The sequence below is a fragment of the Chelon labrosus genome, assembly GCF_963514085.1.
Source record: "Chelon labrosus genome assembly, chromosome: 15".
Taxonomy (NCBI): Eukaryota; Metazoa; Chordata; class Actinopteri; order Mugiliformes; family Mugilidae; genus Chelon; species Chelon labrosus.
In genome coordinates this window covers 1,406,215-1,425,855 of record NC_140348.1, presented here as the reverse complement: position 1 = coordinate 1,425,855, position 19,641 = coordinate 1,406,215, and the positions used below count along the sequence as shown (strand labels likewise).

The 19,641-nt window shown below is 39.3% G+C and overlaps 1 protein-coding gene across 1 annotated transcript in view; it reads right to left on the bottom strand.

Annotated features, from left to right (window-relative positions):
* The window catches only part of hspa12a (heat shock protein 12A), a gene marked incomplete at its 5' end in the record, with an annotated part of 40,493 nt that extends 21,421 nt beyond the window's left edge, over positions 1-19,072 (bottom strand). The window contains 3 exons of the mRNA XM_084561679.1: positions 2,718-2,845; positions 3,702-3,778; positions 19,033-19,072. Of these exons, the coding sequence (XP_084417805.1) occupies positions 2,718-2,845; positions 3,702-3,778; positions 19,033-19,072 (245 nt within the window). The remainder of the gene's footprint in view (positions 1-2,717; positions 2,846-3,701; positions 3,779-19,032) is intronic.
* Positions 19,073-19,641: the final 569 nt, after the last annotated feature.

The following is a 19,641-nucleotide window of genomic DNA, read 5'->3' as shown; positions in this document are numbered from 1 at the left end:
GAATCAGTTTAGTTGACTCTGCTGCCCCTTTGCGACTGCCCCAACAGCCCTTTCATCATCTGCATTCTGAGGAAACAACAGACAGACTGAAATACATCAGCTTCCAATTCCAGCTTTTTTAAGTTATCCAAGTAACTGGGCATAACTGGGCTGCCAATAGGGAGTTTTAAAGTCTTGCATCACATACTAAAGGAGAATCTTCTCTCTAACCCTGACATGAGCTCACTGAAATAAATGTAAGAAACAGAGACTGTGGTGCATAATTGTGTTGTAAATCTACTGAACCACAACTCCAGTTTGGCACATGGCAATAAAGCTGGTTTGCCAACAGCCAATCAAACCATAAGAAGAGCAAAGACAAGAAACTTGCTCTAAATTCACAATACTTGGCAGTGAGAAAGAAAAACAAAGCAGAAGGGTAAACAGGCCCAAAATGTTTGGGGTAACTCCCTCAACAAGGGGTGTTGATTCTTCAGACAGAACAGGAAGTGAGATCTTAACTGTGAGTTTTAATATCTGTCTACTACTCCTGAGGCCAGCTTTAGGGTCTACCACAATAAAACTCTAGAACTTTAGAATTGTGTTTATTGTTAGAACAATGTGTATCTACTAAAGTCAGCGAACAGAGTGGATGGATGGGCCCATTCACTGTGTCACTAAGTGATGACAGCAATTATTGCATGCTTTTGGTAAATGGTCTTCTTTTTATTTAGTGCTTTTCTACCTATTGGTACTCGAAGCTCTTTACAGTCACAGTGACACATCTACCTATTCGCTCACACAAGCACACACACATTCACACATCAGTGCCATGCATCGGGGTAACTGGGAGTTCAGTGTCTTGCTCAAGGACACTTCATATTCCACTCTACCTACTGAGCACAGAGGAATAAGACTGATGCCATTAACCACTGCCTCTGCTCGGTCCACATGATTATCTCCCCTGACTGGAACTACCTCCCATGTGGGTTAAGTCTGCCATCATACTCTTCCACTTCCTCTTTCACTCCCTCGCACTTACACATACACACACCCACATGCCACATGCTTGCTTTGTTTGTTGTTGTAGTTGTAGATGTTTGTTGATAGTGGTATGGTTGTTAACTGATATCACTTGAATTATTAAGCGTGACTCAGTATGTAGAGCGAGTTGTCTATGCACCTCAGAGTTATCGGTTTAATCCCGCACACTAGTGTCACGAAGCGTGACACTGAACACTGAGTTGCTCCCGGTGCTTTGCGCTGGTGTGTGAATTTGTGTGTACTTGTGTGAGCAGATGGGTAGATGTGTGATTGTAAAGCACTTTGAGAACCAACAGGTAAACATTTGACATTTTAAAAGAAATATCTTGGTTTCACTTCTATGCATGTTGTGTAAAAGGCTGGTTCAGTGCTTGAATTCACACCTTCAACGTTAATCAGTGAGTGAATATTTAAGACTAGATGCACTATTTGGTTATTATTACCTATTAGGTAGGTAGGGTGTTGACCCATTGTTATACATTCTAATTATTCATAATCATAATCTTAACACAGGTATTTTTTAATTATCAGATAGTCAGAAATGTATAACCAATCTAATAATCTAGAATTATTATTATTATTTACTGATACTGATACAGCACTTGTTAATAATCACGGATAGTTAGTAATTGTCACTAATAAGGCAGAAAGGTGCAAAATAATCACCTTTTATTCAATTCAATTCAATGTCATTTGATTTAAATAACATCAATAAGAATAAAAATTGTCTTAAGACTCTTTACATAACCCTGAAACCACCAGAGCAAGCATGGAGCTAATGATGGCAAGGAAAAACTCCCTTTTAAAGGAAGGAAACCTTGAGCAGAACCCAGCTCATATGGAGGGACCCATCTGCCTAAGGCCAGCCAGGTAGGGACAGAAAAGAGAGAAGAGAGAGCAGCAGGAGGAGCAAGATAAACATACATCTGCCTTAGATACATACATCTGACTAAAGTACAAGTACAAGATATAGTTGATGCATGTTACATGAAAGATTTAAAGTGTATATAAACTAGAGAATAGAGGCATGAAACTGTTAGTGACAAAAGTACTAGTTCTATGGCAGGTGGCAGGTGGCATTTAAGAACACCCAATACATGAGATTCTCGACATAATTTGTATAACAGGCCTGGGCTGCTCAGGAATTTCATTTGTTTCTAAAAGCAAGTAAAGCGTAAATAAAAAAGCATGTATAGCTTGAAGTTTGATCTGTTATTTCAAAATGCTTGTATTTACTTCCAGGATACATGATTCAAAGATGCTATTAAAAGCTTAAATTACCCTTATCTAAAAATAAGAACTATTTCTCAAAGTATTCACAACTGCTAAAGTAACACTAAAAAATGTTAATCTGTTGGATTGTGTGAGCGTGGCTGTCATTAGATTTTGATTGAAATGTTACTAACACCTGACCCAGACCACACTGCTAGCATAGGTTGATTGAGAAAATAGTAAGACCAATCGATGGTTGTTTAATTTGACCCAGTCACTTAGTTTGCAAATTATGTTTACTTTTAATTTGTTATTTTAAAATTTGAGTAACTCCAGGTCCACTTTATTCTACATATGTGATGCAGCTGTTTTACTGAGTTCAAAGCAGATAGGCCACAATCAGCAGAATATTGTATTGATGTTGCTCCACCCCACCCCCATGCTCTTCCTTAGTGAGTGTCTGCATTGCAGTACTGTCCCACCTCATAGTGTGGATACACTCTGGCTCCTTAGTGAAGGCATAAGCATAACCGCTGGATGTGGTGCCAAAGTCAATGGCAACCACCACCACAAAGGACGGCCCTGATGGCACCTGGTCTGTGTCGTTCTGCTGTACACAGAAAAGAATACACAAAAATATAACAAGACATGTAACTATTCCAACCGTAGGATAACTATATTCTAATATATTATTCTTCTTATTCTATATTACTTTCGGTATAGTGACATGTACCAACGTTATGTAATTAAATTTACGTTTAAATAAAAGTAACCGTTAATCCATTACAGAAATATCCAGTAAATTACAGTTACTAAATAAAGTGATGGGGATTACAAAGGAATCACATCCATATATACTGGATATAGTGTATGCTTTTTGGTAAAAAGCTTATATAAGAATAAGAAGAATAGGAACAACAATGAAATACAGTTCAGCAGTTCTCTGGTTCAGAAGCAATAAAGATAAAAACTATAAAATCTACAGTATATACAGGGAAAGACATACAGTAGCACACAAATGAACATAATTAGTACAGTGGTGAATGAAAGTGACACTGATATTGAACAATAAACTGGTATGGCATAGCAGCATTGTAAAACAGTATGTTAAAATAACCGTGTGTCACAGAATGAGAAAAAATAATAATACTTAATGATTTATCCAAACTTATCCATAATAGTGCAAAGTTGTTTTGGAATCTTTGCAACACTTAGTTGCATTTAGATGCCTTTTGCATCAGCAGCACCTCCATTTATGATCCCCTTCACAGCTAAAACCAGCTACAAGTCAAAAGCAACTTTCCCAGCACTAATTATTTTGCTAGTATAGGGTGAAGAGTGAGCAGACAAGCCAGACACTCTTTCTTTACAGCAGTATGAAAGTATGGAGAAATATGTCTGCAGATTATACAGAGTTGGAAAAATAACTGGTACAAAAATGAGTTGGTGCTCAAACAATGAGTTACCTGGGCGTGTGAGGGAGAAAGAGGGGTGATTCCAGGATCCCCCATGCTCTTTGCTGGAGAAGGATTAGCCATGGCATCTGTACAGGAAGAAAGACACACATCGTCATGTCACAAGCACATTGTAGCATTCATTTTTCATTCATTTATACATTTATATTGTTAGTTATACTTTGCCATGCACTGTGCTGAATGTTGTATTAGTATATTTGACAACCAGACAACATTTTTACAACATCAGATGGTCACAGATTTCTGCAGGCACATTGGAATTGATAGGATACTCTCTTCATATTCCACTGTTGCTAGCATTATTTCAAGCTTACAAGAAAAAACATGTTGACGTAAATCAGCTCCAGACTTTGGGCACAATGCTACATTTAGCATACCTATAATAAAAGAAAGAAGACCAAGGCTGATTGGTCAGATAGCCAAAACACCTGAATCTAATCGTGACAGTCCAGCAAGCAGGTTGGTTTCCAATGGAAATTATAAGTGGGGAGTCTCAGAGACTAAACTGGGGACAAAGTGACCCAGAAACAGACGCTGAACAGCAAATTGTGGCAGAGGCTTCATTCTGCTATTGAAGTTGAACTCTGTAAACTCAATAGCTGAGGACTGAAAGGATGCCTGATTCCTGGCGCAATACTGTGAACAGGTAACATCTTCTAAGAGCAGAAAATTCCTGTCGCACCTGTCTTTAAAACACAATGACATTTCAGTTGAATTGGAGATTATCTCCCAATTTGCTAACATCATTTTCATTAGTCTGGCTTAATAGCCTTCACTGAAAGTGTTCTTTGAACGCATACAATAATAATACTCCCTCTACGTATTGTAAGTGTCTGGCAGAATTGTCTCTCAATGGGACATCTTGTTATCCATTCTATTTTTCCGCCTCACTCACCCTTTTCTCTTGTCCACCCCTACGGAGTGGATGAGTGGTCTGAAGACCCATAATACACTTTGCCAGGCAATTACGGTGCAGAATTACAGACCACCTGTGGCTAGACTCCATCTAGCAGCCATCCAGCTCGTCTCTCAGTGATCCCCGGAAGCCCACTCCCAAAATCACTTTTACAACCTGGATCTTTTATTCGTAACAATGGTTATAAAAATGGAATCACGATTAGAGAAGTAAAGTGATTGTAATCTTGTAATCAATAATATGTCAAGCGCTGCATTACTGAGATTTGACTCAGCTATTCTTTCTTACATGCTAGCACAGTTTGTATACAGTCTGTATATAGCGTCATTTCAAAACTGACATTCTAGACAGGCAGCTGTGTGCTGAGAATGTAAATGTTTACCTACAACACTGACTCGTTCTCTTAGTAAAAAAAGTGTTATCAGTCCTATCAGTCAATTCTGTGTGGAGTGCCATACGCAAAGGACCTGTTCTCCAAGATCCAATCTCGGCGATCCGATCACGTAAAAGTGAACACCCCCAGGACATATTCGAAAGAGCCGATCTCTGACCACATTTAGAGGCATTCTGGGCCGTATGTGTCCGCATTCCTTTTGTAGTGTGAACACAACACATTCTGAATCACATTAAAGACTGCCTTTACTCAGCAGGGGTGCCCCTGCTTCAGAGTTTAACACATTCAAAAACATACGACCACTACTATAAATGGTCACATGAAAAGGAAAAAGCAGCTTAAGTGTGAGAGAAGTACACGAGTGGGTTTCTTTGTTCATTATTGATGCAGTCATGTTGATGTATGAGGAGCCATGTGTGGTTACATTAAGTATTTACTCATTTGCTGACGTCTTCATTTATCTTTATTACCAGAGATTATGGTGCGTATAGAAACTTCCAGGGCTGGAATTATAATCTGAGTGGTGGAGAGGGTGGAAATCAATAAATAATAACTGTATAAATAATGTGTGCCAAAGTCATGACGTACACACATAAAACAGTACTTTTCTCAGTTCAGGAGCAGCGACAGAGATCCATTAGAGACAGTAGCTGTCTGGGGTTATTTGCATACAGAGCGCAAAACTAAGATTGGATGTGGAGACACATTTGGAGACAAATGTTAATGCCAGGTCTGAACACATGTACCTAAAGTTGGTCACTTGCGATAGGATAGCCCAGATCGGATCTTAATGCAAGGTCTGAAAAGGCCCTCACTATACAGACCTGGACAAAATTGCTGGTACCCTTCCATTAAAGAAAGAAAAACCTACAGTGGTCACTGAAACAACCTGAAACTGACAAGAGTAATTATTAATAAAAAAAATGACTGGAAATTAACGAAAATCAGACATTGTGATTTAACAGACCAATTTAAAAAAACAATCTTATGAAACTGGCCTGGACAAAAATGACAGTACCCCTAGTGTGCCAAACTGAACATGGGCCACAGAAAGCTAAGGACAGAGTTGTCTCAGAAGATAAAAAAGAAAATGATAGAAAAGCATGTTAAAAGTAAAGGCTATAAGACCATCTCCAAGCAGCTAGATGTTCTTGTGACTACAGCTGCACATATATTTAGAAGTTTAAGGTCCACAGGACTGTAGCCAACCTCCCTGGACTTAACCACAAAAAAAGACGACGAATTGGAGAGAAGGCTAATTCCAATGGTAACCAAATAGCCCAGAACAACTTCCATAGATATACAACCAAAAGACCTGTCAACAAGTGCAGAAGTCTCATTGAGAGCTACAGAAAGTCACTTGATTGCAGTGATTGCCTCAAAAGGTTGTGCAAAACAATATTAAGTTAAAAGTACCATCCTTTTTGTCCCGGCCAGTTTCATTAGTTTTTTTTTTTTTTTTTAAATGATTCTGTTGAACCACAATTCAAAATCAATGTCTGATTTTCATTAGTTAATTTTCAGTAATTTTTTGTCAGTTTCAAGTTATTTCAGTGGCCACTGTGGGTTTAACGTTAGGTACCAACAATTTTGTCCACGTGTGTATCTTCCCTATAAGACAGCCACTTGCATAAAGCAGTGTGTTTAGCCTTGAAATTCCTGAATTAGCACTGACACCTCACAGCATGAAGATTCTCGGTAGAGTTTGTTCTCCAAGTAGTCTTGCTTCCTCACACAGTCCAAATACATGCTTGTTAGGTTGATTGGTCTTTGCGTTAGCCCCATGATAGACAGGTGATCTGTCCAAGGTGTACCCTGCCCAATGACAGCTGGGATAGGCTCCCTCTAGGACAAGCGGTTACAGACAAAGAATGAATGAATGTGGTCCAAGCTTCATTCTGACATAATTTGCAATGGTTTATAAGATCCTCAAACCTGGTGTTTTATATTTCAAAAGTGTCTGATTGTAATATTACAATGTTAAGCGTCCCCAGTTCCTTGCATTGGCCAAACAGACACTGTTTTCCCAGGGATACGAGCGGCATCAATTTGTGAGTTTGGAGCCTGAGTTTGCACAGCACGGTCTGAGAGTGGAGCCACGTAGAGCGGTGTTATCAGTGACCCGCTCACACTTCAGCCAGACTCCCTCACTTTTTGTTTAATTAATACTACACTCTGCTCTACCAGTCACAAAGAAATGTTGAATTATACACAATACTTATTTACTTATTCTTTCCAACTCTCACGGTCCTATGATACCGCTTCACGGCATGGTTGGCATGGCAACTTGTAGTCATTATGATGTCACATCCTGTTTCTATAGTATAAAATAACTAATTGAAACGAAACTTATCAGAAAAATTAACACTTGAACATGTATCAGTAAAATATTAACTACCTAAAACCACAGAAATTTTAGTGTTTTAGTTTGGCCCACCCACTGACACGGAGGAGAACCTCAAACATTTAATTCTAAAATTTTGTGCTGATGTTCATGAGGGTGCTGAATTCTTTCTGGAAATAAAAGTGTAGATAAAATCCAGGACAATATTTGGACCCTTAATATTCTAGATAATGATCTGGTACTGCATCGCACCCTGTGTGTTTTTTCCATTTAACTGAACTAACTGTCTTCTACAAGTGTATTTGGTCATTAGGGAGCTCATAAATTTGTGTGATGCTGGAGGCAAATGGTGCTTTTTGTTTTGTTCCAGTTCCACTGTTGTTTCTTATGCATAAATGCATAAAAAAGTGATGAAGTATTCAGTACATCATCACAGTAACATGGTGGTGCAGGCCATCAGGTTCATAACGGACAGCATTTCAATTATCGATATTATTGGATTTTAACAATAGCGGCTTTGCAGATGAGGAATTAGACTATGTGACAATCATGAATCATTTGACTTGAATGGTACAAAATACATCTTATTAGAAGAGAAGTTTGTATGATCTTCCGTCACTTCAGTTGCCTTGATCTTGCTGCTATAATAGAGCACATTCATTTACAGGACACACTTACAACTTGCAAGGCCAGAAGATTTCACTAACACACACTTAAATGGAAAGTTTCTGTTTTCATCAGGAAACAGTTTACAAATGTACTTAACATGTTCTTTTTTAGTTGAAGCAAAAGTGCCTCCTCCTATAGCTCAGGCTCTGGCAAACAGTTGTTTGAGGAACAGATGGAATGTGAGGCCAACAGGAAGTCACTGCTCCTGCTGGGAGGAGAATCACGGATGCAAAGACTCTTTGCAAATTTTACATTTACTAATGTTAATTTCTGTCACAATGTTTTCTTACTTGCAACTCAAAAACACATTGTGAATTTTCATCTCAAATAAAAGCTATGCCATAATTCAGTCTACTGCATTAAATGTTTCCAATTGAGATATTTTAAGTCAAACATGGTCATTAACGTGTGAATAAACCCACATGGAATCTTGATAGAAAACAGCAGTACTCTGTTAGCAATATTTAAGAAGGATACAAAGCAAGGCACCACCTTTTACCAACAATAGCAGAACCAGAGCCTCATTAAATTCAAAGCAGCAAATTTCACAAGCCACAAGCACACACAAAAAAAAAAACAATCAAAGAACCACATTCATGAGGGCGGTGGCAAAATGAGTTTGAGGAGAGAATGTGCTGTTTCTTCTTCCTATCTGAGGTCCCATTCATTTCGTGCCATGCAGTGAGAGAGAGAGACCCCCACACATACCCTTCTCTCCCCGGCTGACTGCATCCACTTGGCTCTTAGCCCAGACACACAGTCCAGAGAAACAGCCTGACAACAGCTGCAGACACTCAACACGCGCATGTCCACACACACACTGGGGTGCATCTAAAGTGCACACAGACCTCTGAAACACATTCGATTCTTAAAGCCACACAAATATTACTGTGCAATAATACTTAGAATTATATCATAAAGTTTTTCTAATGGCTGACAGAGGCCGATTTTATGGAAGGATTTCTCTAGCCAGACATCAGTAGAATAATATTTATCATACCAGAGGTGAATAATTAACTGGCAGATTTGGTGAAAGCTATTACAACATTTCAGTCTAATCCTACTACTCACATTACTTAACTTAAGCAAATGTATTTGACATGATGTTATTATGTAAGCTAAATGCAGACTTGTTGAAGAGACAAAGTCCTGTTTTCATATGTTCTATGGTCCTAACTGAAAGACACTAATCACTGCTGAAACATGAAGATGAAGTCTCTAAAGTAAGCCACTAGTCCAATACATTTTTGTCACATTCTGTAAATTTCTCCTTGTGGTCCATTAGCTGTCCATTCTGTGCATGGACACTTGGTGGTTTCTCCATTGGGCTACTGGGGCAATGCACCTCCAAAGGAGACATTCAAACACAGACTTTGGCTGAATATAGAGCAATCAACATAAAGTCATACTAAATGGAGTATAGTGAACTTGGACTGTCCATTTTGAGTGATTTCTGTCTGCTTGCAAAGACGCTGCAAAGTAATCTGATCGGCTTCCGGGAGAGCTCTTGAAATATCACTTTATAATTAAATATTCTTTCCTCACAACTGCACTTTTTAAAGTGTATCTTCAACACATCACCACAGTTTTAAAATGTTCATTGTTGTTCCACTGTAGCCAATGTTGTACATGTACATGGTACATGTAGCCAAACCTTGTAGCACTCATGGTCACCTTACATAAAACAGCAATGCATAAAGCATCATAAGAATAAAGTAGATTTAAAAAGTATGTAGAAATGAGAGAAAAGGAAAAATAGATTAAACGGATTAAGCTGCTTTAAAAAGACGAGTTTTGAGTCTGGATTTGAAGCATGTCTGAGAGTCTATGCTTCGAATGTCAGGTGGGAGAGTGTTAGAAATCCATGGAACTGGCCAACTGACTTCTCTGAAAGCCATGGTGGACAGTCGGGCAGGTGGTGCAATAAGTTGGTGGATCTGAGAGTACTTACTATGTAAGAAAGTAATAAGTTAAACTTGGACACAGCAAACGGTGCAGAAAGTGTAGACAACCAATGCAAGAACGAGACAGTGCAAAGACAAACAATACTATACAGACAGAACAAAACATGTACACTAATTGGCCTAAATTTTCACTCAGTTTGGTGTTTAAGAATAAGTTCAAAAGCTGCTGATCTTAGACCGGGGTCTGCAACCATTACCCTCAAAAAGCCGTGGGTAGTGCTACGGTTAGACTGTTCGCTCAAAACATAATGCAATGTAATCTAAGGTAAACGTCTTTACATTTTATGCTGAGATAAAGACATTTTCCTGGAATTCCTTCATATTCTGCGCTGTACATGCTGTGTATGCTACAGTCAGGTCCATAAATATTGGGACATCGACACAATTCTAATCTTTTTGGCTCTATACACCACCACAATGGATTTGAAATGAAACGAACAAGATGTGCTTTAACTGCAGACTTTCAGCTTTAATTGAGGCTATTTACATCCAAATCAGGTGAACGGTGTAGGAATTACAACAGTTTGTATATTAGTCCGAAGCCTACATCCACCATCAGATTGGCCAGAGATCAGATATCTCAAATACAATCTCAATGCGTCCACACCTCTCTTTTACATGATCAGATCGCCCATATTGGATGCATGGTCTGAACAGGACCTTAAACTTAATAATGTTTCTGTTATTTAGTCTAGCCCATCGACTAAAATTGCGTGGTCAAAATAACAAAAACGTGTCAGTATAACGCAAAATGAGAACACAGTTGAATCAGCAGTTCTATCTGAAATGCTGAACACAATCTTAGCACCTTCATGGAGCTAAGATTTAGTGTGGGACTGTTCTATTAGAAAGCATTCGCTTTCACTAGTGTACCGAACTAATTGACAAGTGAGTGTATATTCAAATGTGTGTAATATTTCCAAGATAACACATCCAGACAGAGTGTGACTATTAGTGAAACAGATGTCTATAGTGACTGAATAGTGCATTGTTACTTACAAAAACAAAACAAAGACTTTTATATGAAACAATGAACAGAGATGTCTGAGAGAATGACAGAGCAAGGCAGGAAGAGGTCACTTTCTGAGGAAATGCCTTAAAACCTTCTGCTGAACAATGGTTTTCCTTCCTGCCTGTCTGTTATGGAAAAACTGATACTAACAAAAGCTCCACTCAAATACTGCCAGATTACAGAAGACAATTCCCTTAAACCAGACAAGACAAAAATAGATCACTAATGTGTTGACATTCACGTCAACATGCCATTATCTGTAGTCACTTTTAACAACACATCTGGAATAACAAGCAACTTCTGGTAGTAGATTTGCTCGGTGTTCTTTCACTGTATCAGATGCTTTCGTGCTACAGATATGTTTCTGCAGCCATGCTTTTCTTGGGGTGGCTGCAATTTTAAACAGTCTGTGAATTATTTAAGAGTGAGGAAGCATTCATAGCTTAGCAGTGCAGCTTCACATTTTAATGATACACGGTGTATATGTGCAAGATGAAAGAATATTAAGGACATGTTTATAATAAAGCAACGAGTATTAAATTACTTTTTTGTACAAATAAAATCCAAAGGAAAATTGCAAAAACATACTTTCCCAAAAGAAAGCAAGTGTAACAGATTGATATTTACATCATTAACATCAAGCGTTTTTAACTGCCTTTAAATGCAGATTACATGACCATGACGTCTTGTTTTTACCTAGTCATGTAAAGATACAAAACTTTTTCCGAAAGCCTTTAAAATTATTCACAAAAATAAATCACAAACCACAGTGGAATCATTAGACAAAACAGGGCAGTGGCTAAATGACAATAAAATCAACTTTTGTGTTTGCTGTCCAATCGACTAAAGGTGGCCGGGCCCAACCCTAGAGCCTAGCTAGGACAGACAGTAGGTAGAATACAACTGGATACAGTCTCTGTCACTGTGCTCATCATCACACATGTGTGGTGCACCAATGGTTCACATGTGTTAATGTGACAAGTACAACATAGGATATACAGCATCTCAGATTAATTAACTGATCACCAGATGTGGCTCTTTAATTTGAAAACCACTGGCCAACTGATCTGACAATATCAGATTTCATCTGATAGCTGTGTCCAAATTCATATGTTCAGGTTCAAAGAGTAAGACCAAGGCACAACTTCTGTGTAGTCATCTCAGCAGTTTGCATGTTCACACTCACATATATATACTGATTATCTACTTCTCAAGAGCCTTGGTATGGACGACAAGGACAATGTGAACACTGAGTAGAGTAACACTTAAGGTTCACAGTACTTCCAGAGACAAACATTCTTTCCTTTCAGAAACCAGACTACAGTGCTGTACACTGGACTAACATGGCCATCAAGTTCAAAGTGAACACACTTGGGTCAGCAGAAATTCAAATTACTCCACAATATAAAGGTGAATATGTAGAAATCTAGCACCATACAGCCTTCCTCAAAGTGTTTTGTTTTCCAGATGAGCGCTGTTTCCTCCCACCCACTTTCCCAGTTCCTATCTGATGGCCTGTTAGGAACACCTCCCCCATCCTGGAACTCCCGCTCCTCCACACATCACCACCTCCTCCTCCACATGGCTTATGTCAGAGGCATGACACAATCCCGAAAAGGGCCTCTCACTTCCATTTTCCCTACAACATTTTGAGCTATGATCTATCATTTTGGGGATTAGGATGGTTATACCATCATGTTGAGTTTGTTTTGGTCAGGTGGTTGCAGAGATTAGGTCATGCATGCTATGTTGTCTTTATATGAAGATATAATTACATTTGGGGGTCAAAAACTGTTTTTATGTAGGGGTTAGGGTTATGGAGTACAGAGAGTCAGTTTTTTTCAGTTACCCTAAACCTGCTGCTACTGAATTCTGTCTCAGATTAGGTCCCAGCTTTTTAAGCATCACATCCTCAGCTGTCGTGACTGGTAGATGCGGTACACTACACTACAGCAGTACAACAGTCATGAGTGCTACTGCATTCATTTCAAGTCTAAAAAGGGCTCTGCATATAGCATCTACGGCTTTTCCAATGTGGATGTTGATATTTAAATACAAATCCCTTAGTATAAGACAACTGGATGCTTAGGGGCTCTTCAGCTCCCAGTGTTTATATATAAAAGTGAGCCAGCCTTTTAGAAGTTAATGGGCCAGACAGCTAAATCACCTAACACCTCGACACCCACTATTAACAAAAAACTGATTCACACCCCCAACCTCATCCAGATGTTCACACACAGATGTCAACAACATGCAAAAGCCACTTCATTTACTGAGCACGGTTATGTAAATGAGGTACCTTTTGGTTTCCTATCCAACTCAATCAGATGAAAAGCTTCATCTCATTTAGTTATAGCTGAACAGGAGGTGCAGCTGAGAAAGTCAGTTACTGGTGCTTTGTATTTGCAAACTACATTGTGCTTGCTTGTGGGTAACAGGTCATTTGTATAACATGCTTTGTTATGTTTAGCTAGTTATATTCAAAAGACAGGAACAATAATTTTAAAACTCAGCACTACAACTGCAAGCAATGAATTGAGACGTGCACAAGGTTTAATTTTTGAATTTTCTTTTAGTGAAAAAGCTCCAGTTGACAGCTAAAGTTTGCCGCTTTTTAGTTGTGGCTTTAGAGCCGGGACGTGGGCTGGCATCAGAATATCATAGAGAGAGAAATTACCACCATTGCTTTATTTTAATTCAGGTGCCGCTGCAGGTTTGCCATGCAGCCATGTTTGCCATGCAGCCATGTTTATTTTATTTTTTTTACAAAATTTACACATCGCAGTGGTCTGTTCCATGACATTGCAAACTAAGTCAAACCCTTTCTACTTGATAGAAGGAAGTCATCTTCAGCAGCTCCAGTTACCCTTATTGCAGCTTGTTGTAGACTGCCAAAATTCAGACGACAGCATACATTACCACAGAAAACAAGCTGGCGTATGTGAGTTGCAATTGAAACTTTTTTTGACATTATTCAATAATAAAGACTCAAATTAATCAAATTAATTTAAATATTTCGCCCAGCCCTTACCATAGATAAACGCAATTCTCGCACATAAGTATGTTGCACGATGTGGCTCTTTACTGTGAAAACCACGGGCCAATTGATCTGACAATATCATGCCTCTGCGCCTCTTCCACTGTTAAAACAATCACTGGTCATTTGAAATCCTCAGCCTGTCCAATAGATGCTGCCCCTCCTTACTTTTGAAAGAAATGTTTGGAAGAACTATTGGACTGCTAGAACTATTGAACCTAACATTCAACAATTATAAGCAGCAGTATTGCCTCATGTGTAGTGTCAGCACATTTTAAATATGCAGAAGGGAATTCATTCACGAAGACATCCCATCTGGACACCTTGGTCCTTTCCAACTCTAGACCTTCAAAGATAATGGACAAGGATGTGTTCTAACAGTTGCAATATTTTTGGACACAGATGGTGTTCCAGTCTGGCTCCAGTTAATGCTCTTCATGAAGCTGCTCACATTTAATGTTTGTCTTTGTCCTCTATATCCTGCTCTTACCTTGTGGAGTCCCCAGGACTCTATTCTGGGGCCAAACTTAACCTTACACATGCTCCCTTTGACGTCCATTCTTAGGAAGTAAAGCATCATTGTTAAGCAGATCATGATATGTGACGTTACGAGTAACTGAAATGGAAAGATGCTCACTCATTAAAAAATGGACATCAAAGAGTGGGTGGATGGCTGCAAACTTTCTAAACTTTAATAAGAGCCATGATATTTGGACCTAGTTCCCTGCTTTCATATTTTAAAATCTGGGTTTGATAACAGACAGTGATTTTAAACTGGACAAAACTTTATAAATTCTATGGTCATGTCCAGTTTCTTCTAGTTGAGGCTCTTATCTAAAGTAGTTTTTATCTTTAAAGACCTTATATGGGTTATACATGTTTTTATCTTGTCCAGTCTCAGCCCTCTCTCTCACTTGCAGTTGATGCAGAATGCAGCAGCTCATCTTTTAACTTTAACAGCAAGAGCAGAGTTTGTGCTTGCGCCTGCTAGTTTGTGGGTCTCACTCATTGCCATATTGCTCAGTCATCCTGTGTGGTTCTGCTATCGTGTCTTTAAGCCTTGCTCTTTGGATTCATCGTGTTTTGCCATTTTATTCCCCTTTCTGCCTGCTCTATTCCTCAGCCTGTTTAGTCAGGCTTTGCACTCTTCCTGCCATGGTCCACATCTCCATCTCCAAGCAGCTCTACATAGCCACTGTTAACCTGTCCTAAACTGAGTTTGTGTTTTACATTTGGGACTCAACTATTGATTCTCTCAACTATTGATTGTAACATGACTATCAATCTCTTACACTGTACTCAGACCAGTGATGTAATAATCTTTAGAGTAATGAAATTAGAAGCCAAGTCCCCCTTACGACGGCAAGAGAAATGCTAGACAGTTTTTTAATAAGATCTTATTGCAGGCTGACAAGGATCAAATTCAATAAATCAATAGCAAACTGTGACAGTCTCACTTATATGAGACCCTAAAACAGATGAATATATATCATAGTATACGGTTGTTTGAGAGTTTGAAAGGAAAGGGTATATGTTGTATTACCATAGTAACTGTCCTGGGGCCTTATTTATTACAGTGACAGTGCAAAAGAAGACTCGTCAGACTCGAGTAGGGCATACAAATACAGGGTTTGGCAACCTAGACAGTGACATGGTGAACTGAAGGCAGCTTTTAGCATTTAATTTCACTTCAAATCGCACATTACATATAGATCCACTGAGTATGAATATTCAGATCAGCGCATACATAAACCAGCTAATTTCTCAAATCAATTTCCATTCAATATTTCATTAGCAGTTTCTCATCGTCACATTACATCTAGGGCTGCAACAAACAATTATTTTTTTCAATCTATCAATCTATTTTTTTATTAATCTATTTAGTAAACCACAAATATCCCCCCAAATAAAAAATGTATTCAGACTGAGTCATGACATAATTTGGCATAATATCTATGAATGAAGTACCCATTTCAGTCTTTAACTTTTAAACAGTGACCTATGACAGTAAAGTTGAGTATATAGAGGATAGTACAGAGGAATCCATGCAGACAAAGGCAGGACCCAGTCAGTCAGCAGGCTCAAACCCAGAACCTTTGTGCTGTGATGCTACAGTGCTAACCACTGCACGATCACGCTACCCTCTTCTACACTATTCATCTGCTAAGGTGGTTTACACCCACTTAGAGCATAACCTTAAAGAATTCTACGCCATTTAGTTTTACAGGTCTATATTGCACAGAAAAAAACTGCTTACAACTTGTGTAAGCAATTGAAAGCAGCACTGCCATGCTAGTGATTAGCATCTACTCTAACAAGTCTTTGTAGAGTTCTTATCTGAAAAACAACAGATGAGGACCCAACGGCAACTCCCTGGCACTGACCACCAACCAACATTCCGACAAACATGACTGTAATAGCTTAAATACTGATATGGCTGTCTTGCTGATTTGAGGGCGGAAAGCCGGCGGATCTTCCCCGTTAAGCTGCTCATGCTTGGAAACTGTGCAACACTACGACTCACGGGCCTATTCCAAGTAAATTGATGACATTGATGATTTTTTGTAGCCCCAACTGCATCCCATTTCTAAGACAGGAGGTTAACAATTGTTGATCATTAGCAATACCAACAAAGTCATCAAACTATTACTCCAGCTTGTGACAAACAATATTTCCACATACTAACTTTTACTAATATCAGTTATTATATAAGGACATAATATGACTGCTGCTGCAACATAACTATTTCTCTTGTGGCAACAATAGTATATCCATTTATCTCTCTATCAATCTATCAATCTGTCTGTGACAATAAACTAAACTTTCTGCTTGATGTTGCGTTTATTTGAGTCTCAGACTAAACTAGCCTGTTAAATAACATTAATCCTAGGTTGGTAGAAGTTATGGTAACAAAAGACACTGAAGGAATTGTGTAAGAGCTTTTTTACAATATGAAAAAAACTCTCTGACCTAATTTTGTTTAGCTACCGGGCCACTTTAGTTCAGTCGAGGTATCTTTGCGTAACTTCAACTACACCCACTGGCTAATTTGGTAGATAACTATATATGAAACTAGGTTAGCAATTTCTTTAGATGATGTTTAAAAAAAACTTGATCACAAGCTTATCTTTCCATTTGAGATCAAGGCCCTTCTCAATTTTTTTTTTTTTTTTGTCAGATGATAGAAGTCTCTTCAGCTTTACATTCATTCAGTAGTTAGGCATAAGTAAGGCTTAATGCCCTCAGCAAAAACAATTCTACTGTAGGGAACACTGTGAAAAACATGAATGCGTCCATTACGCTGACCTGTGTGGACCCACAGAGGTTCAGGTAACATATCAACATGAACAGAAGGATCTTTATCATCCAAGTGCTGCTGTGAAAATCTAAGATAAACACATATTAGGCTCATTACTAGAGAGTTTATAATATTACACACAGACAATCTGCACAGTGAATGTGGAGATGTTAACCCTAATTGTTTAATAAAACTGTTAAAATTGTCTAAATTGTTAAATAGAATTAGCAAGTCATGTTCAGTAATGTCATCTGAGAATGACATCTGGCTGTGAGCGTTGGCATTTTCTTCACTGGCAGGGTGTTACAAGCAACTTCTTCTGTCACTCTGATACACATACCATACATGTGATCTATTCACCTCCAATCATAATCAAAGCTCTCCTTTCACAAATAACTGATCACAGTCATGAACCAGGTAGCAGTACAAAAGTATTCAGTGCTGCTATCTGCAATCTTTCTAGCATAATTTTATTGCCCCACAAGTAAGACGATCATCTTTTAACACAAACAGCTTCAGAATTTAAACTCAGTGCTATTTAGTTCTCATCCTTGCAGGACCTCATTAGGGTGCAGTCTCTATGGCATTCAATTAGTTACATTATGTAACACTGGAGTGTGGCCAAGCCCTCAGAGATGTTACTCCTAGGCAGTATTTTAACTTCATACTTTTATACAATTATACATAATGAAACGTTTTGTTCCCCTCTTGAGGATCAATAAAGTCTATCTAAGTCTAAACAAATGATGCAATGTACACCATTAGGCTACCCTCAGCATGTGAAACCATAGTGGATTAAAAAATGAGTTAAGCTGGTGCGTTTGTGCAATTTGGGTGTATGTGTGAAAGTGATGACATTGGTTAGGAATTGCCGCATATTAGGTTTCTGAGATAATGGACAAAATGACAAATCTTCCAAATAAGTTGCCCTGATTGCTGCTACAGTATGGTATGTAGGCCCTAGATTGAAACAAGAGATATGAGGGCTTATATAGATATATAGAGATATCCTCCATGTACAGACAATAACTTACTGCATTTAACCGGTGGACATTTATGAGGGTGGTTTGAAACGTAGCTGTAGAATGGCCGGACACGAGCAGCTCCGCCTGGGCGGGTGATGAACACTGCGTTACCTGAGGACACGGTGCGGACTTTCTTTGCTGCATTGAGTCACAACTCCGATGGGACGAGACATGTGACCAAATTCTGCACCGTTATGGGGGCTCGGAGTGGAACCTATCTGTTCAACCCGGCCGACTGTAAGCGAGCTGAGTCACCGAGCCCAGCCTCTCCGGCAGAAAACACAAGGCAGAATGATAAACTTTTAATATCGCCATGTTTAGCTTGAGAGTGCCGCTCCGTACAGGCCAGTAGGCGAGGTCCTGCACACTGCGGTTGCCCTTGGAAAGCCAGACAGGGTATAGCTCATAGCCTACAGACTCTGCACTGCAGTAGAGGTGTCGCAAAGACTTGGCGGTTGATTTCCATCGTAAAATAGCAACATACAGTGTCCGTATCCTTTACTTTGACAGCTAATCTCAGGAATCCCACTAGAATCTACGTGAACGCGTCACACACGCGACCGCACCGACAAACCGCACGTGCGCATACATTTATTTGTTATGGGAGATGAGCACTGCTAAAAACTACTGGAGGACTGTTCATTACGAAATAAGCCAGCTCACCTGTTATTAATTTCTCTGTCACCGTCTCTTTCTCGGTCATGATGTCCCGCAGTTTTACCTCCTCCCGAGCCTTCTCTCCGATACAGCTACACCAAGCAATTTTCCTGGTTTACTGGGAACACCGGGCCAGGGAAGAAAAACATCAACAAAAACAAGCTTTGCGCTTATAACTCGACGTTCACTTCCTCTTCAGTCTGTCTTATCGCTTCCTGAATTGTGGAAAATGCGTTAAAAACACATGAGAAGATTTGGGGTCCGTTGGCTTTTGAAGCAAGAAGGGGGGCAGTGAGCTTCGGCAGAGAGGATGTTGTACCCCAGGCTTGCTGCTGCTTCTCAGTCCGCCCCTCCCTTCTCAGCCAGGGCTGTCCTGGACAGGAATGCTGCCGCTGCCCAGTCTGCTCTCTGCTGAATGCTGCAGCTCTGACCAGGGCAGAGAAGGGATGCTATGCTGGCACACAAGCATGAGTGCAGACTCCACATGCTCAGGACAGGCGAATTAGTATTTAGGCAGTGAATTTAGTGTTAAATACAACGTACAAGTTTACTTGCAACATATTATAGATTGTTTTCAATCATTAAGATGTGTTTGACTAAACCTAATGATATGCA